This window comes from Mastigoproctus giganteus, chromosome 14 (assembly GCF_048544385.1).
Source record: "Mastigoproctus giganteus isolate SK-2022 chromosome 14, ASM4854438v1, whole genome shotgun sequence".
NCBI classification, from domain to species: Eukaryota; Metazoa; Arthropoda; class Arachnida; order Uropygi; family Thelyphonidae; genus Mastigoproctus; species Mastigoproctus giganteus.
In genome coordinates, this window is record NC_143588.1 from 103296603 (window position 1) to 103319708 (window position 23106).

Here is a 23106-nt window from a genome sequence, read left to right on the forward strand (position 1 = left end):
TTCTATCCGTTTTTATTTTAATCTCTCATCTGTTTCCTCATCTCTCTCTCTCTCTCTCTCTCTCTCTCTCTCTCTCTCTCTCTCTCTCTCTCCTTCTTCTTTCCTTTCTTCTTTACTTTTATCTCTCTCTCTCATTATATCCTTGTTTATTTTTTATCTTTATTTTCTTCTTTCCATTTATCTCTCTTTCTTTGTTTCCCTTTATCTGTTTCTCTTTCTATCCGTTTTTATTTTAATCTCCCTTATCTGTTTCCTCATCTCTTTCTTTTTATCTCTCTGTCTTTCTTTTCTTATTTCCTTCTATCCTCTCTCTCTCTCTCTCTTGCCTTTCTTCTTCCTTATCTTTCTTTCTCTTTCATTTTATCTATCTCTATTCCTTTCTTTATTTTATCTCTCTATTTTTTTCTTTTATCTATCTCTCTTCATTTACTTTCTTCTTTTACCTCTTTCTTTTGTTTTTTCTTTTCTTTTTTCCTTTTATCTACCTCTCTTCATTTACTTTTTGCTTTTTACCTCTTTTTCTTATTTATTTTTATATTTCTGCCTTTCTCTTTCTCTTCCTTTTCTTTTCTCTTTTGTTTCTTTCTCGTCTTTCTCTCTATATTCCTTTACATTTTCTTCTTTCTTTTTATCCCTGTCTTTCCTTCTTTCCTTTTATGTCTCTCTCCTTTCTTTTTATCTCTCTCATGTATATATAAAATTGTCCATTTATTGTTTTCATTTCCAGTACTGTCTTTTTGGATTGCAGGGAGATATTTCAACGCTGTAATTAAAATCAAATAAAACCTGTACGCTTTTCTTCGTCTGATTTTCATCCCGGAGTTTTCGATCCCATTTTGAACTTGGTTTCCAGTGAAGACTGATGGCCGAATTTTTCGATCTTAAAACTTGGATTCAATGAGACTACTCCACGTATTCGCCTAACTTGCTAATACATTTTTAAATCACACAGCATCGCCACAAAAGGCAAATCCGCTGTACATTTAAAAATCTCACGAGAAGCCAGTAATCTTCAAAACAGCTTTTATGGCGATGTCTCAGATTTTTTGAATCGGTCTTTACTTGTAGAAAGATCTCTTATATCGAACACAAAAAAGCATATGAATTTTCACATTATTTTGCTTCCTGATTCTCTTATCCCCTTCTTTCATTCTCCATCTCTCTTTCTTGTTCTCTCCCTCTCTCTATTTCAATCTCTTCTTCCTCCTCTCTTTCTTAAATCAGCTGTTGTTTGTTAGGTGAGTTTAAGGAATGCAAGGTGTCAGAAAAATCGTCAACTTTGAGGAATGCGGTTTCCGGGACATCATTTCTTCCGTGTCTACCCCTGAACATGTCGCTTTCCGACAGTACAGCGGTGCATTGCCGTGGAGCGGCGATAAACTTCGTGCGATCTTCCGAATTAATAAAGTACAATTTTAATGGGATTTTATGGCGTAATTTTACGACTTAATTTTTCATCCCGAGACAAGTTGGTGGGGTGTAAGAGGGAGGAAGGCGAGCGGTACAATGGCTGTTGTTTTGCATTCCTTAAATGAGTGCCTTAATTACTCTCGACCCCGAAATAATTGGTTTCCTTTCGCCACGAACAACAGTTACTTGTCCTTTCCCATTCTCGACTAACCTCTGCGTTTCTATGGAGACGAGCGTTGTTTGGTGTGTTAGAACGAATAAATAAGCAATATACATTTTGGCTTAAGAGTGAAAGAAGATGTAATTAAATCTCTCTCTCACACTTTCTTATCGTTCACTTCCATTTGCATTCCCTCCCACTCTTTCTCAATATTTCATGATTTCTCTCTTTTAGTCTTCATGTTTCATTCTCTCTTTTACACCTTTTCTATGTATTTGATGCTCCTCCATTCTCTCTTTCATTTATTCCATTTAATGTTCTGTCATTCTGTTTCGTTTTTTTTTTTTATTTCATTCTATCCTTTTCGTTCTTTCGCTTTTTTCTTTCTCTCTATGTCTGTTTGTCTCCGCTCTCTTTCTTTCCTCCTGTCTCCCTTTCTCTCTTTCCCACTTTCTTTATTTGTTTTCTGTCTTTGTCTCTCTTTTTTCTTTCTTCCTCTCTCCTTTTCTTCTAACTTTCTCTCTTTCATTCTCCCCTCTTGCTCTCTCTTTTCTGTCTTCCTTTTCCTTCTTTTTCTCTTTAACTCTTTCTCTATCTCTTCCTAGCAATCTGTCTGTCTGTCTGTCTCGCTCATTCTCTCTTTCTGCTTCTCTTTTTTCTTTCTCTTCCTCTTTCTCTATATTTTCTCTATCTATCTCCTTTATTTCGTTCTCTTTCTTTTTCGTTCTCTGTCTGACTTTCATTCTCATCCCATCTTGTTCTCTCTCCCTCTCCTTTCTTTATTGTTTCTTTGTCTCTCTATTTCCCTATTGGTCTCCTCTCCGTTCTCTCTTCGCTTATTTTGTTTTTCTTTCTCTGTCTGTCTTTCTGCCTCTCTCTTGTTCTCTCGCTCCCTCCCTCGCTTTTTTATTCCCTTTTCTTTTTCTTTCTTTTCCCCTGCCTATTTCTCTCTTTTTCCCTATCGGTCGCTTCTTTCTCTTTATCACTTTTTTATCTTTCTATTTCTATCTTTTCTTTATATATCTCTTTGATTTCTTTCTCCGTCTCTCTCTTTTCATCTTCCTTTCTCTGTCTCTCTCTCTCTTCTATTTGTTTCTTTTCTTTTCATTTATTTCCCTATATTTTTCTTTCTCTCACACACTTTCTCCATCTGTCTCCTTCTGCTTTCACTCTCTTTCTTTATTTCGCTCGTTCCCTATCGGTCTCTTTGTGTCTTTCTCTATCTATTTGTAGAATGCAAATAGATCTTTAAAATGGTATCCACTGTTCATGTTTAAATAAAAAGAAAATTCTATCATCTTTGTCTCTCTCTTTTTCTGTCCTTTCTCTCTTTGTTTGTGTGCTTCTTTCTTTTCTTTCTCCATCTTTCTTTTCATCTTTCGTTCTTTCTTTCCCCCTCTTGTATTTCTTTCTTTTATTTCTCCATCTCTCTCTCTCTCTCTCTCTCTCTCTCTCTCTCTTCATCTTTCTTTCTTTCCCTCTGTCTTCTCTTTACATTTCTTGTTTTCTTTTAATTTATTTCGATTTATTATTCTTTCTCTCACAAACTTTCTCCATCTGTCTCCTTTTGCTTTCTCTCCCTTTCTTTATTTCTCTCTTCCCTATCGCTCCCTTTTGTGTCTTTCTCTCTCTATCTATAGAATGTAGATAGATTTTTGAAATTGTATCTACTGTTGATGTTTAAATAAAAAGAAAAAATCTATCATCTTTGTCTCTCCCTTTCAGCCTTTTCTTTCTCTTTCTTTGTTTTCATGCGTCTTTCTTCTCCTTCTTTCTTTTGTTTTCATGCGTCTTTCTTCTCCTTCTTTCTTTTGTTTTCTCCATCTTCCTGTTCATCTTTGTTTCTTTCCCTCTCTTGTATTTCTTTTTCCTCCATCTTTCTTTTGCTCTCTTCTATTTATATTTCTTTGTTTTCTTTTTATTTCTCTCTCTCTCTCTCCATCTCTCTTGTTCCTTTCTCAGATGTTAATTGCCACATTCTCGTTTATTAATATTACATGCGGTAATATTGCAATTAATTAGAAAAACGCAACGTGGGCTGGGGGAGGGTAAGGGAGGGGAAGATTAATAATTCTATTGCAATAAATCGAATTATCAATTCGAAAACACCCATTTCCATTTCTCTGCCAAAGAGGCAACGGGACAATTTGGACCTTCCAACTCTTTCTCATTGCTGCACTTAATTACAGCGAGTGTATCGTTCTATTGTTTTTGGGCAAAGGGATGACAGGATCGAACGGAAAGAAGAGCGCGCCCGGCTTCAAAGAATGAATTATCACGCGCCCTAACAGGGCGTCGTTAATCATAATTATTCTCGAAACCAGCGAACAAAAAAGCGTTAATACACGAGCTCGTATGTAAATAATCTCGTGATGAATTGTATCGATGCGAGTCCGCGTTGTACACGTATTCGGTTTCACGATGAATGTTTATATCTAATTAGCGGAATAAATAAATTGTTACCCGCGTTCTTTCTCCAGCTATTTTCTACAAGATATTCTTTTCGGAATAAATAAAGAGAAACCTTGTAGCGGGTAAACGCAGCGTTGTAGAGGGTAAACGTACGACCACACTCGTTACGATACAAACGCAGTGAGGGAATTTCGTAATTTTTTTTTTATATTCTGCCCAATTAATTGTTATTATAGCCGATAGATGGCGCTGACGTTGGGACCTGCGTGTTCTTGCAGCTGCTCCACCTGGTGCCCTGAGGAATGGTGACGCGCATCGATTCTGATCGGAAATCGGTTGTTGGATTGTAATGAACGTGGCCACGAGGAGTAAAATCTTTCTTCTTCTTAACCGGATACGTAAGATGAATTCTCTTCATTCTTTCAATGCTTTCTTCGAGCATATTCACTCTCCAAACAAATGATGTTTTAGGAGAACCATAGAGAGAGAAAGAGAGAGGGGGGAAGAGGGTATTATTGTCTTCTTTCTCCAGGGTGGACAATTTACTACATTGGTCTGTTGTGTCCTGAAGAAAACATACAGAAGGAATAGATAGAAGAGTGAACAATGAAAACTGTTTATATATGGTGAATGAAGTTAATCGCTAAACTACTTTTGTTTAATTTTCTCATCTCTCTCTCTCTCTCTCTCTCTCTCTCTCTCGCTCCTTCATCCTCTGTATGTTTATAAATAGATTTTTCTATTTCAGTCTCTCTCTCTCGCTTCCGTTTTCCTTTAATATCGCTTTTCTTTTTCAGTTTCTCTTATTCATTCTTTCTTGCTCTCTCTCTCTCTCTTATTTTGCTTTTTGTCTGTCTTTCTCTCTCTTTCTTCCTCTCTTTCTATCTGTCGGTTTTCTCTCTCTCTCTCTCTCTCTCTCTCTCTCTCTCTCTCTCTCTCTCTCTCTCTCTCTCTCTCTATCTATCTATCTATCTTTCCTTTTCTCTATTTCATGTTTTGTCATTTTCTGTTTCATTTTTTCTATTTCATTCATTCATTCTTCTTTTCGTTTTCATTTTTCATATTTTTTTCATTGTTTAATATTATTTTCTTTTTCATTTCTCTCTATCTATATTTCTCTGTTGTCTCTCTCCATCTTCCTATCCGTCTTCTGTGTGTGTGTGTCTCTCTCTCTATTCCTCTCTTTCTCCCTCTCTCTCACTCTCTTCTCCCTTCTCTTTCTTGGTTTCTTTGTCTGTCTATATTTCGCTCTTTTTTCCTTCCTTTCTCTCTCCACTTTTCTCTTCTCTCATTCTCTCTGTCCGTCTGTCTCTTTCTCCCTCTCTTTACATCTCCATCTCTCGCTCTCTCTCTTTGTCCTCATTTATTTTTCTTTCTGTCTATCTCGTTCTCTCTCTCTCACTGTCTCCTGTTTCTTTTTCTCCGTTTTTTCCTTCTTTTCGTTTTCTCCCTCTCCTTTACCTGTTCTGTCTCTTTCTCTCTCTGTCTTTCTATTTCTCTTCATCTTTCTATCTGTCTTATGTGTCTCTGTGTTCTTCTCTTTCTCCTTCCCTCTCTATCTCTCTCTTTCTGTCTCCTTCCCCCTCTTTCCTTCTCTCTTTTCCTCTTTTCTTCTCCATCTCTCTCTCTCTCTGTCTGTCTTATTTATTTTTCTTTCTGTCCATCTCCTTCACTCATTACAATATAAACGCAGTGAGGTCTTTTTCTGTCTCTTTCTGTTTTTGTACCTCTCTTCATCTTTCTATCTGTATTATGATGTGTCTCTTGTGTTTCTCCTTCCCGCTCTCTTTCTTTCTCGTTACCTCTCTTTCTGTCTCCTTCCCTCTCTCTCTCTCTCTCTCTCTCTCTCTCTCTCTCTCTCTCTCTCTCTCTCTCTCTCTCTCTCTTTCTTCCCTTTTTTCTTTCTCCTTCCCTCTCTCTCTCTCTCTCTCTCTCTCTTTCTTCCCTTTTTTCTTTCTCCTTCCTTCCCTCTTTTCCTCTTTCTTTCTCTTTCCTTCTCTTTTTTCCTCTTTCTTTCCCCTTCCTATCTCTCTCTCTCTGTCCTCTTTCTTATTTCTTTTTCTTTATGTCTCTGTTTCTCTCTCTCTCTCTCTCTCTCTCTCTCTCTCTCTCTCTCTCTCTCTCTCTCTCTCTCTCTCTCTCACTTGTCCCATTTTCTTTCTTTGTGTCTTTTTCGTTCTCTGTTTATCGCTTCCTTTCTCTCTCTCTCTCTCTCTCTCTCTCTCTCTCTCTCTCTCTCTCTCTCTCTTTCACTGTCTGTTCTCCTCTTCTCCCCTTTTTTTCTTTGTGTCTTTTTCGGTCTCTGTTTCTCGCTTTCTTCCCCTCTCTCTCTCTCTCTCTCTCTCTCTCTCTCTCTCTCTCTCTCTCTCTCTCTCTCTCTTTATTGTTTCTGTCTATCTCTCTCTTTTTCCCGACCTCTTTTTTTCTTTCTCCCTCTCTCACCCTCTTTCTTTATTTTATTCGCTCCCTCTCTCTCTCTCTCTCTCTCTCTCTCTCTCTCTCTCTCTCTATTTCTTTTACGTGAGGCAATTTCAGAAGTTTACATTATAGCAACAGCAATGTGTAATAATTTGCGCAAGTGAACTCTCGTTCATGTAGCCACTGTTCATTGTATATAAAGGGCACAGAACACATGCTTATTTGCTCTTTAACTATGGATTACGAAAAAGTTCGAGTCACAGTTAAGATGTGCAGACAGCGATTAAATTTCTTGTCGTTAAGGAAAAACTCCACGCAAAGTTGGAGAAACACTTAGAAGCCTTTCACGCCATATTAAACTGCTTGGCGTTCAATGAGATGTGCACCTCTCGGAGACCTGTTCTTATTATCGTTCAGCTGCCAACCGCCTTCGGGATATTCAATCTACTACAGACCTGGTGCTAGAAGGTGCTGGCACATCCTTGGCATCCAAGAAGTAGGAATTGGAACAGTACATCACATATCTCACCGCAACTTTTGATAGGGCAGTGTATATTTCCCTTTTAAACCTATAGCTGACACTCCACATCTGAGACCAGACATCAATAGAATCATACCAACAGATACTCTAGATACTTTCATCAATTCGTGTCTTTTATCGAGCCTGGACATTTTCCAAAGAGTGAAAGAACGAAGGAGTAATAGAATGGTTCATTTACCGCGTGTCGCATTTGTATTTTCGTTCTATTGTCGGTATAGTACGAAACCAGTCCTTGCGATTACTTGTTTAACGACTGAGCGCTTGAGAAGTGAATGCCTCATTAAGCAATGAAGTTTAGTTCATGTTTCACCAGTGGAACGTTCTGTCTCTTTTAGGTCAAAGTGATAAAATCCGATTTTGTTTTTCCTGTTTGGTGTCTGGGTCACGCCTGGCGTTCATGTTCATACGGTGGAATCAAATTGTACAGAAGATTAAAATTTTAAACGATCCCGATAACATCGATGTGCGCAGGAGAGAAAGATAGACAGATGGTTAGAGACAATTTATTTACCAGGTCACTGAAAAGAGGCGTTTTGAGTTGAATATAGGGGACAGACATTACTGTCACTTCGCCCACCCCTTTCTCTTCATTACATTTAAGATGAATGCGGATATTGGAATAAAGCAGGGCTGGTCCTGGGGGCTGTGGGATAAACCTTTAGGGAGTTTACCGTTCCGTGTTGTGTCCCCAGAGATATTTCGCCATCATCGGATGTATTTTCTTCTTCAGTGGATCCTTTGAGGACACCAACGTTAAACATTTTCAAAAGTGAACTCATTATTTTTAACTGAGCAGTGGAAGTTGAATAACAAAAGACAACTTTTAAGGCGAACTGCAAAGAAAAGAGAAAAAGTTTCCATCTAAATGGATGAGTAAAGCGCGTATTGTCCATCCGTCTGTCTGTATGTCCGTCCATCCGTTCGCATGTAAAAATTCGATGCCTATTCTCAGGATTTTTATAGAAAGTTATATTTGGCTTTTTAGAAAAATATTGTCTAGCCTTCTGAAGTTTCATTAAAATCGGACCAATAGAAATCTGGAAATTTTATTATTTGTTTGCCCTTCGTCTGCATTTAATAACTCAACTCACAGTGAATGAATCTTTATGAAATTTTGGTTTCAGCACTAATAGAGAGACTTGTCGAATCATGCAAAATTTCATTAAAATCGAACCAGTAGAACTTTAGCAGTAATCATTTATTTGGCCGTCTGTCAGTCTGTCCGCATGTGATAACTCTACTCCCAATGAATGTATTTTCGTGAAATTTGAAATTTCTATATTAGAACGATTTTCGTTAATTTTGTTAAAATTAGACCAAATAAATCATGAATTATAATGCTCTGCCTATATTAACTAACTTGTTTATACTTCTTTTAATTTTTTTAAAAAAATTCTTACAAAAATGTATTAAATTTTTGTATAACACAGCTTACTTATTAGAGAAAATATATTTCATTTTTTTTTAAAGAAGAAAAACTTCTTTTCTTCTTTTATGAGCATAAGGTTATGTTTACTTTGGTTTTTACCAAGTTTAATTTTAATCTTTAAAATTTTTCTTTTAAAAAGTTTTTAAAATTTTATAGCTATTGACTTTAAACATCTATAATAATTTAAAGTTCAAAAGTTTTCTCTTTTAAAATGCATTAATTTTTTAGAGATATTAATTTTAAACTTCTGTAAAATTATTAAGTTAAAATATTGTTTAGTTTTCCCTTTAAATTATATTTATTTCTTCGAATAAATATTAAAATTATTAAAACTTAAAGAGAAGCATTTTTAGCGTTTTCTTTTATTTTTAGAAAAAAATTTAGGTTTTTAAAGTTATTAAATTTTAAATATCTTTACTTTTTTAACCTAAGGAGTTTTCATTTTAAAAATCATTTAATTTTAAAATTATTAATTTTAAGTCTTAAAATTTAGCTTCCCTTTCACATTTTTTTTATTTAATGGATTTAAAAAAATGTCATTATGGTTACATTTTTTAATGTTTTCTTTTATTTTTTTTAATTAAAGTTTTTAAAGTTTTAAACATCTGAATTTTTAATTTTGAAAGTTTGTTTTTTTAAAAGTTTTCAATTTTTACAACTATTAAAATATTTGTTAAAAAATTATTTACTTTTCTCGGAAGTTTAATATCTCCTTGATTTAAAGGCTTTAATTATAATTAAATTTTTAATGTTTTCCTTTTCCTATTATTTTTTAAAGGAATAAAGTTTCTAAAGATTATTAAAATTACATTTTAAGCAAATGTGGTTTTTAGAGATTTTTAAAAATTACATTTTAAACAACTTGAAAATTTTAAAGTTTATAAGTTTATTCTTTTTAAAAACATTAAAATTTCAAAGCTATTAAATTTCTAAGTTTTAAAGTTAAAATTAAAATTAAAAGTTTTTAAAATTTTAAATAATTAGATTCCGAAAAAAAATAGATTCTGAAAGAGAAAACAGTATCAAGAGAGAGAAAGAGAGTGAGGGAAGAAAGAGAGAGAAACATTAAGAGAGATTACATAGGAGAAAGAGAGAATGAGAAACATTAGGATATACGAAAGAAAAATTAGAAGACAGCAAGAGAGAAAAAGAGAGATAGAGAAATATTAAAATAAATCACGAAACAGAAACAGGAGCGTATAAGAGAGAGAGAGAGAGAGAATGAGAGATAGAATGAGAATATTAGTAAGAGAGAAGGGAGAGAGAAAGAGAGAAACATTAAGAGAGATAGAAAGGATCATTAAGAGAAAAAGACAACGAGAATCAGAGAGAATCATTAAGAGAGAGAGAGTGAGGGAGGGAGGAAAAAATTAGGAGAGAAGAAGCGAGAAAGAGAGAAAGATTAAAATAGATTAAGAAAATAGAAACAGAGAAACAGAAAAAATTAGATAATAACAGACATAGCATATAGAAATCAAGAGAGAGAGAGACAGACAAAGAAAGATAGAATGACAGAATATTAGATAATAATAGACAGAAGAGAAGGAGAATGCCCTGGAAACAAAGAAATATGGGGCAGGATTGACAGCTACTTAAGTGTCCATTACTACGCCAAGGATTGGATATCAGGAATAGATCATCAGATGGAGAGTACTCTGCTTCCCACTGAGTTTCTCTCTCCCTTCTGTCTCTTATCTAACATTCTCATTCTCTCATTCTGATAATGGGTCACTCAATTTTAGGCAAACTGGAAATGCATTCTGTAATCAAGAGAAATGGAGCAGAGCCATGGGAGAACAGAGAAGATGAATGGTTGAAGATGATGAGTTGATTTTTTATAAAAGGGGAGGGGGAGTAGGTTCTTTTCACTTTTCAAAGAATGGAGGAAAATTTTCTTCCATCATAAACATTGAAAAGTCTTCTGGATTAACTTGAGGGCCTCTTCAATGCGTATTACAGAAAATTTTTCTCAACTTGGCCTGCCCTAGTTAATAAAAGGAATTTATTTTATAAGGATAAAAGTCACTTGAAAAGGAGAAGAATAAAGTCCTTTATTGATGCGATAGAGGAGATCTTAATGGTCCAGGGAAACCGCTAATTGGGGTAGGAACCGTTGGCAGTCTGCCAACAGGTGATAGGAGAAGTAGTCTGGAATTAGGACTACAACTTCAATGGGCAAGATGGTATTTGAGAAGAGGACGCAGTTATTTAAATGCTTTATGGAGCTAAGATGTATTAAAGATGGAGGATACTAGAAGAATTGAAGCTTTTGAGTTGATGATTTTCCAAGAGAAAGAAGACAAATTTTTAATTAGAATCATAAATAGAAAAAAATAGATGGAGAATTCTAAATCAGATGGAAATGAAGCTGCGCGGAATAATGAAAAAATGCCACTTTAATTGGAAAGACTTTATTAAAATAATGTGATTTATACGTGTGCTCCTCCTCGCTTACATCCCCATCTAAGAAAGAAAGAAGAAAAGAAAACTGCCCCTTTTTATTATTACAGAGCACCATAATGTGTAAGAAAGAGGCGAAAGGTTTATTTCTTCCACCGTCATAAAATAGTGGATGAAAGTAAGGAGTCCACTGTAAACTCTGCTTAACACAAATTGCCCTTCGCCAAGCGATTTTATTTCCATTCTGATGATGGGTTGTTCCCCACAAAACAAATAATTTCATCCGAAACTATACTGAGACGGTTGGGAACCCCATTTATCCGAAGTGGGTAATTCGTCATCTCGGATAAATTGATAAACATTGGGGGGAAGCTATTAAAACGCGTTATTTTCAGAGTAATCAATTCCTCCACCCGAAGAAAACGTTTTCCCAATAAAGAAATCTTCAAAATTAATTTAGCTCCCAACATTAAAGGTGGCGTTGTTGTTTTCCCCGATTGTAGATGACCTTGTACAGACAATATAAAATCGTGAAGTTTACGTGCACGATTTTATTTTTTGATGTGATTTATTTTGGTTTTATTTGTTTTTGTGACGTTATTAATTTTGATTTTGTTTATTTTTGTGATTTGATTGATTTATTTTGATTTTGTTTATTTTTGTAATGTGATTGATTTATTTTGATTTTGTTTATTTTGTGATGTGATTTGTTTATTTGTTCTGCTGTGATTTAGTTTTATGTTTTTGCGATGATGATTTTAGTTATTTTTGCGACATGATTTATTTTGATTTTGTTTATTTTTTGCTAAGCGATTTATTTTCATTTTGTTTACTTTTTGCAAAGTGATTTATTTTCATTGTTTTTATTTTTTTGTGCTGTGATTTATGTTGATTTTATTTATTTTTTGCGACATGATTTATTTTGATTTCTTTATTTTTTGATTTTCTTTATTTTCGTTTATATTTTGTGATGTGATCTAGTTTGCTTTTGTTTATTTTTCGTGGTGATTTATTTTGATTTTGTTTATTTTTGTCATGTGGTTTATTTTCATTTAATTTACTTTCTGTGAAGTGATTTATTTGGATTTAGTTTATTTTTTGTGAAGTGATTTTGTGGTATTTTGTTTTGGTTTACTTTTTGTGATATTATTTTTTGTGACTTGATTTATTTTAATTTTTTTTATTTTTTGTGGTTATTTGTTTTGTGATGCGATTTATTTTGATTTTTCGTGATGTGATTATTGTTTATTTTTGTGCTGTGATTTTGTTTATTTTTTGTGAAGTGATTTTGTGGTATTTTGTTTTGGTTTACTTTTTGTGATATTATTTTTTTGTGACTTGATTTATTTTAATTTTTTTTTTATTTTTTGTGATGTTATTTGTTTTGTGATGCGATTTATTTTGATTTTTCGTGATGTGATTATTGTTTATTTTTGTGCTGTGATTTGTTTTATTTTTTGCAATGTGATTTATTTTGATTTTATTTATTTTTGTGATGTGATTTATTTTGCTTTTGTTTATTTTTTGTGATATGATTTATTTTGTGACGTGATTTATTTTGTGGCGTGACTTATTTCGATTTTGTTTACTTTTTGTGATGTGATTTATTTTGTGGTGTGACTTATTTCGATTTTGTTTATTTTTTGTGATGTGATTTATTTTGTGTGACGTTTTATTTTGATTGTGTTTATTTTTTTGAAGTGATTTATTTTGTGGCGTGATTTACTTTGAGCATGTTTATTTTTTGTTATGCGATTTATTTTGATTTTGTTTATTTTTTTGTGACGTGATTTATTTTGTGGCGTGACTTATTTCGATTTTGTTTATTTTTTGTGATGTGATTTATTTTGTGTGACGTTTTATTTTGATTTTGTTTATTTTTGTGATATGATTTATTTTGATTTTGTTTATTTTTTTGTGATGTGATTAATATTTTGACGAAATACGCACGATTTTATTTTGCGATTGAAATCCAAGATGTGATTTCAAATGCAGATGGCGCTCGTTATACAGAGTAAAATCGTGCAAAATTGGTGTACATTGTAAATGCAGATGGCGCTGCAGATCATCTTGCGTTTTTTCACTTTGTTCCATAATTGTGCAAAAAGAGACTTTTTTTCTCTTTGAGTAATGATCGCCCTGTGTTGTCAAATATCCAAGTCCTTCCTCCAAAAATCTTTCCTCAGTTTTTGGACCATCCCATATTCGCTCTGATTTTCTAAATGTAGGTTCTCGTCAGTACATTGACAAAATCACACCGTCGGGTGTCCTCCAGAGACAAGAACCATACATCATCATCACGACACGTTCAAACCGTTGTTTGGAACAGGAAGTGATGCGAGGTTGCTATAGTAACGTGCTGCGTGACCTTGCCTCTTGTGGCTAGAAAGCTGTAAGAAGATGGCTGGCTTATAGGAGTCTTTGAAAAGTAAATACGAGCTGGCCACGCATCCCTTAGTAAGTTGTCGTCTGCGTAAACGTACGAGCAAGCTCACGTGGGCCTTCGAATGGGTCGGATGTGGACTTTTAAAATGTGGAATGAAGGAAAATTTATGGAGTCCTTGGTAACGTTTTGTTGTGGGATGGATGGATGGGGATGACGAGGATTATTTTAAGCCTTATTCATTCCTTTTCGGAGCATATAAAATGGTTCTTCCATTGGCGCATGCGTACATCCAAGTAGTCTTTACCTTAATCAACTGTAGTCATTGTTTACATGCTCACACTCGGACTAAAGACATCTTGGCAATTTCTTTTCATTAGGTACTTCCTGTTCCGGTAGACGCAAATAAGAAATTGTGGTTGGTAAAATTGCTTTGCCAATTTCCATCTGACAAATTTGTGATCTCCTTAAATTAGTGCGATCTTAGATTAATTTCCCCCTACACGGAACTCTAGTCTCTCTCTCTCTCTCTCTCTACTGTTGTTTCTCCCTTTCGCTCACTCTGTCTCCATAGAATGAGCGCATTAATGAATCCCTGCAAATCTGTTCCACACAGGTGTTATGAAGAGGTATGCCAACTGGGAAACGCTAATAATTAGCATCCAAATAGTGCACAGCATGTTCAAATATGCTAAGCAGACTCTACATCTAAGTAATTTAATTGGAAGAGAAATAAATTGAAGTAGAATTTATAATTTATTTAATTTTAAGTTAATTCTAATGTGTTGGACATGGTAAATAATTTCAAATTATGCTTCTAAATTGCATTTAAGGAGATATAAAATTTAAGGAAATAGATTCGGGCCTTGCTTCAAAAGATACTCAGTGAGGCACTGAAGTGCCCTGCATACAACTCAGATTTATAACCCTATGACTTTAACGCTTCTATTCTTGTATTAAATATTCATAATAAAATTTTAATCATTATAAAGATCGCTTTAATCAATCAAAGAATTTAAAATTGGAACACTTAAAGACCATATTGATTTTCTGCAATCTCTTTTACTGACAACCCTTGAGAGTCGTGCAGTGGATAAAAGCAGCCACTCCTTTTTCCTGTAACTTTTTCATAAACCACTTATATTGCCCTACCATTGATTAAAGCCTTTCTACTGAAACAGCAGCTGCACAAAAGCTCGAAACAGACCCAAGCTGTTAATGATCGTATAACCCTACACTAGCGCTCATGTCCAGTTTGACCCTCAAAAGTCCAAATCAGTCAACGATTTTATCAACTCCCTGCGATTTTGACCCACAAGAGTGGCTAGATCTTGACACTATATTTGAAGTCCTCGACGAATAATTGCTGAAATATGATATTCTCCACTCATTATCATCTCAAGACAACAGCTTATCGCAGCTATCAACCCGTTGCCAACCTACATAACAGTAGGACCATTAACATTGTGACACCTTGGCAGACTTCCCCTCTGAATGGAACAGCTATTTAATTCTGTTCGTGTCAGTACTCCTGAGTCTCTTAGAATCTCACTACAACATTTTGGGAGACTAACTTTGTTTCTTCTCTCCTTTGCAACAGAATTAACCAGCTTAATGAGAAAGGAAAGTCTTTGCTAAGACTAGTAGTACTGCGTCCCTCAGAGCGGTACACTTTCTGGACTGCTATTCACGGCAATCATTGCAAACCGATAGAAAAACAGCACAAAAAGTTAGATTAATGAATTAAAAATTCTCAATACAATCACTCCAAACATTGATCTAGCCCAAACAAGCGTATCTTATGTATCTTCTGATCATCTAATGTATCTTTTGATCCAAATATCAGAAGATATATTAGATCCATAATTACTCACCCCTTGTCTATACAATGTGTGGGTCTCTAACTCTCTAAAGAATCAAACCATGCCACTGTAAATACATGGTAAAGAGTACTGCATCATTAGCTTTTTGCTGTTCCGTCTCACGTTAATAGATACACTGCCCTACAATTAATATCCAGACACCCCTCCCTGGATGGGGTAACAGGTCCTTTGCATGCAACAGGCCACAGAACCTGCAATAAATATGCACACTGGGCTTTGAACAGAGAATTGCAAACGTGGGCATGCAAAGGACCTGTTACCCCATCCAAGGATGGGTGTCCGGACAGACGAGTCTAGTTCTCACTCTACCAGTCTGATGGCCGTTCCTGCCTGTGGCGAATACCAGGGGAACAGTTCTTTCCTGATTGTATTCTCCCAACGATGAAGATGGAAGCAGTGTAATGGTATGGAGCTCCTTTCATGGTTTGGCTTGGGCCCAATAATCGTTATCAACAAAACCATGAATGCTGTACAATACCAGTACAACCTGGACAATTATTCACTTCCAACATTATAATACTTCGGGGAAGGCCCATGTATCAGCAAGACAACGCGCCATGTCATACTGCTCGGGTTGTAACAGAGTGGTTTATGGACATGGGTGTGGAAAAGTTGGATTGGCCAGCCCAGAATACTGATCTGAACCCTATCGAGCACCTTTGGAATGATTGGATCGTCGGGTATGTGCATGTCGAGATGGTCCAAAGAACAAGGCCGAACTGGTGGCTGCGTTAAAGGCCGAGTGGAGGGACATATCACCTGACATTTATAAAAAAACTGGTTGAGAGTATGCCGCGAAGATTGAAGGCCATCATAAAGACAAAAGGTTTCAAAGCAAAATATTAAATGATACGATAAAAGCTGTTTTTTGTCTAAAGGCAGGTGTCCGTATATTAATGGTAAGGCAGTGTATATTTCTCCCATTCCAAATGATGGTGTTAGTGCAGAACCTCGATGCAGATCTTAATAATTTGCATTTTCTTCTACAGCCTTCACTACTCATCAATCCAATGCGCGTCGAACACTCTAATTTAGAATTAGAGTGTTGCATGCATACGTAGAGAATTCTGCACACAAGAACCAACTATTGCTGACTTGTGTACATTCTGGCTCAAAACAGTTGTTGCTTGTTAAATGTAAAGCATTCTGTTTAAACTATTTAAAGATTTTTCTCTCTCTCTAATTATTTATCACCATAATATGTAGAAATAAAATCATCCATCAGAAATATGAATCAAAAACCATGAATAAATATCAAATCCTGCTTTAAAATCATTAACGAAAATCAAATATCAAATCCTTCATCAAAATCATTAACGAAGATCAAAGATCAAATCGTTCATCATCATCATGGATTCAAAATAAAATAATTCATCGAAATTTCATTTGACTCAAAATATTCATAAGAAAGCATGAATTAAAAACCATGAAACAAAATCAAATCTTCCATAAAAAATCATGAGCTAAAGTTACTCGTCCACATAATGTCAAAATGAAATCATTCACTAGAGACCGCCGATCAGAAACTACGAATCAAACCTTTTATCAAACACATGAATCGCAATCACATATTTCATCACAAATCATGCACTAGACATCACTCATCAAAATTATGATCCATCAGAAAACATAAATCAAACCTTTCATGAAATTTTTGAATTAAAATCACTTATCAGCACATGCATTCTAAATAAAATCATGTATTCATATCATGAATTGAAATAAAGGAGATTATCAAAATTATTTTATCGAAATCATATTATTCATCCACAATATGCCAAAACCAAATCATCCAACAGAAACCTTGATCGTAAACTGAGTCGAAATGCAATATTTATCAAAAATCATGAGATGAAATGAAATCTTTCATAAAAATCATATCACTCATCGAAATCAGAAAATCTGTGATCCATCAGAAACCAGAATCAAAAACAATGAATCAATGTCAAATCGTTCATCCAAAGCAAGAAGGAAAAATAAGATCATTCATTAAAATCATTTTCAACATCATGATATGCACATAGTGATGTGCAGAAATCAAATAATATACAGTATCTTATGCCATGAATCAAAAATCATGAATCGAAATTAAATCGTTCGTCAAAATTCAAAAAATAAATAAAAATTTTTCATCAAAAATCAAAAACACAAAAAAAATCTTTCATCAAAAACTACAAACTAAAATCAAATCATTCATCAAAATTATAAAACTAATGCAATCTTGCAACAAAATTATGAAACTATTAAAATCATGCATCAGAATTAAAATTATGAATCGGATAAAACCGTTCGTCAAAGATCATGTATCCGAATAAAAACATTTATTTCAAATATGTCCTGATTCATCATAAATCGAAATCATGATTTTGACTCTTCTCATCCATCATGACATTTTTTGACATAAATAAAAGTATGAAAGTAAAAAGCTATTAATTAATTTATATCATTTTAATGTATTTCCTTCAAATCTCAGATGTGCTTCTTCCTTTAAACACATTTTATTTCTTTAAATAAATAATAAAATAATATCTCTTGAAGTCAAACATTTTTCTTCTTCTTCTCTAGAAATTGGAACGCCATTTTAAAGAAAAACTTTTTCTCAAGAAAACGTTCCAAGTATTTCTTATATGTATGTTTTGGCAACCACGAGCATATCAATCCAATAGCCATATCATTTGCTTTCCAACATACAATAAAGATGACTTCTCACCAATCTTCGTGACTCAATTAACAATGAACCCCATGTGAGCATCTTTCAGATCATCATAAAAATATTCCGAGGCGTGTCTTGAATACCCAAACAAAGATGTACATGAAGGTTAAACCATCCCTTGCCAAGCATACCAAGTGAATTCTGAAAAGAATTTCAACACGCCCAAATAGAATGCACAGGTAATACATTTTTCTCTTTTCTTTCACTCCATCTGTGATCATCCAAAGAAAATATTCCTTAATGAAGTTTTTTTTGCTCTTTCAAATCTCGAATGATCTATGTAATATTCTTTATCACACAGTGATCTGTTGCCTAGGCAAATTTTATTGACTTCAGCAAGCAAAGTGGCGCCATCCTACCAGTCATCTGACATATCATCTTCGTGCTCCTACTGCAGCCCTCATTAATATGTCTTCTCCTCAAATCTTACTCCCTTGAGGTATACATAAGCATATTAATGTCAACTAATAAAGACGAAATTTTCATTACCTTAATTAAAATAATAAAGATCTTTAAAATAGGTTAATAAGGCGATATATCTTCTCTGCTCCTAATGAGAAGAGACCGGTTGAGACTTAACGATGAAATACTTTTTGATTCTCATCAGCTTTGAGAAATTAGCTACATTTTTTACGAAATGAGAGACTTAACAAAAATTTAAGCCTTTAATTAGTGTTTGTATAGCATGGCCTGAATTATTAGTTAATATTTGATCTAAAGATTTAATTAATAATAGTTCAATTAATTGATCACTGTACAAAATTTAATCGATGCCCCTGAACAAGTCGCTTCACTGCATAGCAGCTGTGCTATACACTACTGTTCACCTTGTATGTGGAGCATCCTTTTGGATTCAAAAGGTCAATTTATCCTCAAAATATTAATTTTAAACTGACAGTTAGCTGTTCATCCGCTAGATGGCAGTACCATAGCTTTCTATTTTCTATCTTTCTAATTTCATTAAGTATACTCCTGTAGAATTGTTTTTCTTAAGATAAAAACAATTTCTGATATTATTTTCTTTAAGAGTGCCAATGAATAGGAATTATTTTATTAATATCAAATTCTAAACTTATCTCGGGAGATGTTTTTTTTTTTAAATTCTTACTAGACGCTGGATAAATTCCAGCGTTCTTTCTTTTCTTAATACAACCTATGGGATTTCTTAAGACAGAAAAGAAAAATTACTTATTTCTTGGCAAGCTATCCTTTTCATATTTTGTAAAGTTATAATAAAAACATCTTTGTTATTCTAAGAAAGTAACGCATTGTTTTAATTTTGTGGCATTTCTCCATCTTTTACACCCTTTTCGAGCTTTTTATTAAAAATTTGCATAATCTTAGAACAATACATACACTATTTTCGTATCTCGTTTTATTCATTTTCTCTTTCTTTTTCACCATTATTATTTCTTTTCCCCTTTTTGAAATAAATCAATGTATTTACGTGTTTTTTTTAATCCGGAGTATCCGGAGGAAATCATCCAGACCCGGAGATGGGGAAGTTTCCTCTTTTTGCAATGTTCTTCGGATATAAATTGCTGACATGCACTGATTTAAACTAACAAGATGTATTCTTCCACAAAGTTTATGTTTAAAGAAGTCTCTAAAAAGGGCCTAAGTTATTATAAACGTTAGCATCTTAGATATTTGCAAATGATATTCGATACAAAAAAAGTATGAGAGGTTCCTACTACAGCTGACTTTTCTGAAGATCCTGAAGATTTTAATATATTTAAAAGCTGTCTTTAAATATTTATCTTAAGTTAAATATTAGAATAAGCATTTACTTTCTTAAGTAAATAGGAGTTGGTAGATACAGGGTTTTTTCGAATTAATGCATAAGGAAATCTTTGAGGCTTTTTCTTTGGTTTCTGTACATTGAAGGTATTCTAAGCTGATTTCTCTGTAACTTTTTTAATAACCTGAGTGTATATGAGGGAGGCGCCTCCGTAGCCAGGTGGGAAGGAGCAGCAGTGCGTAGCACACGCTTCTTGATTAGACCGGGGTTCGAGCCCGCCACCACCAAATACGGAGGATGCGGAAAGGTTAAGGAATGACCACCGCATATCCTGGAGCAATATGGCCTTAGTTGCTAATGCTCCTAAAAACCAAACAACAACAACAACAGCGTATATGAGGGAAAAACCATTACACTTTACTCTGAGACTTATTAAATACAGCTCCATGTAAAGAAAGTTATCTTTTAGATAAAGAACTCTAACTTCAGACAGTTTTACAAACGGGGAGTTGTGAGGCGTAGCCATTGTACTGCCACAGGGGTTACCATCATTTTACAGTAATAAATTTTATAATTAATGAAACCACGTACAATTTCATACATTTATAAGTAAGAAATTGTCACTGTTCAGTAAAATTTTTATTTTAAAATTACTCAGAGCTTCATAATGCTCTCCTCCAAAATTCCATACAATTCTCTATAATTAGAACATATATTTATATATTTTTATTTAAATTCCTGCTTATATTTCGTGCATTTCTACTTTCGTACAGGCTTCTACATTCAATATTTACTATTAGGGTTGAAAAATAAACAAAATGTAGGCTACAATGCAATGCAGTGTACACAACTTCCGGCGGGTGTGTTCATGTATTAAGCAGCCTAATTACAGACAGCTTTATGTGATAACGTAAGTTGCTCTGGCGAAAAGTGAAGAGAAAGAAAGAAGGAGAGATAGCATTAAAATTAAACGCCTCTCATCTTATTGACATGGTCGGGCACTACCCTAGGGAATGCAGAGCAAAATTCTTCGCATTTCCCACCCCCCTTTCTCTTTCTTTCTTTCCAAGTGGAAGCTCTGTTCTCAACCTGTAAGTCGTTGGACGGGTTTTCATCGATCCAAGCCAGACTCTCTTTCGCGCGTGCTTCTTGAACACTCTGATCAGAGCTGCGGGCGCAAGCTCTCCGGGTCGGATCATTCGCTGTCCTGTTGCGGAGGCAGTGGTGAACTTTCTGTGTCATAGTGCGGGTATCCATTACCTCGAGACAGTTAGCCACCCCCACGACTGCCACCTGATTTGGAATATAAGCAGTATTATGAATATCTCAGCATCCTTCCGCACGGAAAAACAGGGAGGAAACAAAGTTCTCGCCAGTTCTCCCCGCCGGAGATGTGTCGCCGTGAATACAGCGACCACCGGAGGCGTAGAAGTGGGGAACGAACGCAGTTTCCCGTCGGCGTAGCTTGGAGGAACCCTGGAGAAGACGAATGGCCTTGTTTTCCCTTGTCACTCTTTCTCCATCTCCTTGGCACTGTCTTTTCCCAGAACGCGGTGTCCGCGTCTTTCCTCTACATCTGGCAGGAATACCCGGTTGTGCGCTTTCATTAGCTAGGGGTGACTATGGCCCAGCAACGCCTGGGCCCCTCAGGCAGTATCAACAGATATGTGACTACAGCCTTTCTGGTCCTATTTCGTATATTCATGCATGTTTTGCTTCCCTCTGGTTTTATGAGTGGTGTAGGCGCATTCCCCCTTCATTTGTTAGCTGCTTTCCCCCAGGAACTATCTCAACAATTGTCCCGTTCTTTGCGACAGGCGATCAGCGATGTCGATAGTCGAATATTGGAGAGGCATATCACCCTTCTCGCAACGCCAGTCCCTATTTCTAACAATACCCACGAAGCTATCACAATCTTGTGTGATAATATAAAAGCACACAATCCTAGCATCCTCTTGTCTTTCTTAGACTCGCCTAGATCATTTTATGCGTCCCTTGTGGGAGGCTACGTAGGTATCCCCGTCTTAGGACTGGTCCATGGTTACAACGATGTGGCAGCACAGGTAAGCTCATTTCAAAAGTCTTTTTTTTTTATCTAGAAAAATAACCAAATAATTTTAATTATCTTTTGAAATTGCATTCAAAATTGTCTTTTTGCTGAAGGACGATGCAGATGAAAAACTGGGCTTGAAAGTATAACTTTATAATTTTCAAAGATGCCAAAATTTCTGAAGTTAAGATTACAACCAAAATATCATTTTGGCTTGACAATACAACTTTAGAATATTTAAAAATACCAAAATTTGTTAAGTTGAAATTACAACCAAAATATATAAATGTGGCTGGAAAGCAAACCAAAATATATAAATATGGCTTGAAAGCCACATTTATATGTTTGTAAAGCCGCATTTATATATTTGTAAAGCCACATTTATATGTTTGTAAAGCCACATTTATATATTTGTAAAGCCACATTTATGTTTGTAAAGCCCCATTTATATTTGCAAAGCCACATTTATATGTTTGTAAAGCCACATTTATATGTTTGTAAAGCCCCATTTATATGTTTGTAAAGCCACACTTATATGTTTGAAAAGCCACATTTATATGTTTGTAAAGCCACATTTATATATTTGTAAAGCCACATTTATGTTTGTAAAACCCCATTTATGTTTGTAAAGCCACATTTATATGTTTGTAAAGCCCCATTTATATGTTTGTAAAGCCACACTTATATGTTTGAAAAGCCACATTTATATGTTTGCAAAGCCATACTTATATATTTGTAAAGCCACATTTATGTTTGTAAAACCCCATTTATATGTTTGTAAAGTCCCATTTATATGTTTGTAAAACCACATTTATATATTTATATACGTGAAAGCAAAACCAAAATATATAAATGTGGCTTTAAAGCAAAACCAAAATATATAAATTAAAAGTGTATAAATATATAAAAGCAAAATCAAAATATATAAATGTGGCTTGAAAGCAAAATCAAAATATATAAATGCGGCTTTAAAGAAAAACCAAAATACGACTTGAAAGCCACTTTATATATTTGGAAAGCCACATATATTTATATATACTCGAAAGCAAAACCAAAATATATAAATTAAAAGTGTATAAATATATAAAAGTAAAACCAAAATATATAAATGTGGCTTGAAAGCAAAATCAAAATATAGAAACGTGGCTTGAAAGCAAAATCAAAATATAGAAATGTGGCTTGAAAGCAAAACCAAAATGTATAAATTTAGATGGTATAAATTTCGCTTGAAAATGCAACTTAATAATTAGAAACAAAAATAAGTTTTGTAAATAAACTTCAACCAAAATCCTGTTTTGTGGACAGAACACAGACAAGAACTGAGCTTGAAAACATAACTTAATTTTTCAAAATCACCAAAAATTCTCTTTTGAAATTACAACAAAATCCCGTTTATCCGGAAAGAAAAGTCAAATAGAAATTGGCTTTAAAGATGGCTTTGGGGGGAAAAAAATGTTCAAATGCTACGTTGTTGTTAATGAAAATATTGAGTAGTAAATATGCAAATGATTATTAAAATATCAGATTATCGCAGGCAGATTCTTTTGAGGGAGGCAATTGATGAAG

General features: G+C 34.5%; 1 protein-coding gene across 1 annotated transcript in view; it reads left to right on the forward strand.

The window, feature by feature from the left end:
• Positions 1-20704: 20704 nt before the first annotated feature.
• Positions 20705-23106, forward strand: part of LOC150075463 (glutamate receptor ionotropic, NMDA 3A-like) — a 178925-nt gene continuing 176523 nt past the window's right edge. The window contains exon 1 of the mRNA XM_090388270.1: positions 20705-21553. Coding sequence (XP_090244396.1) covers positions 21113-21553 — 441 coding nt within the window. The 5' untranslated portion in view covers positions 20705-21112. The remainder of the gene's footprint in view (positions 21554-23106) is intronic.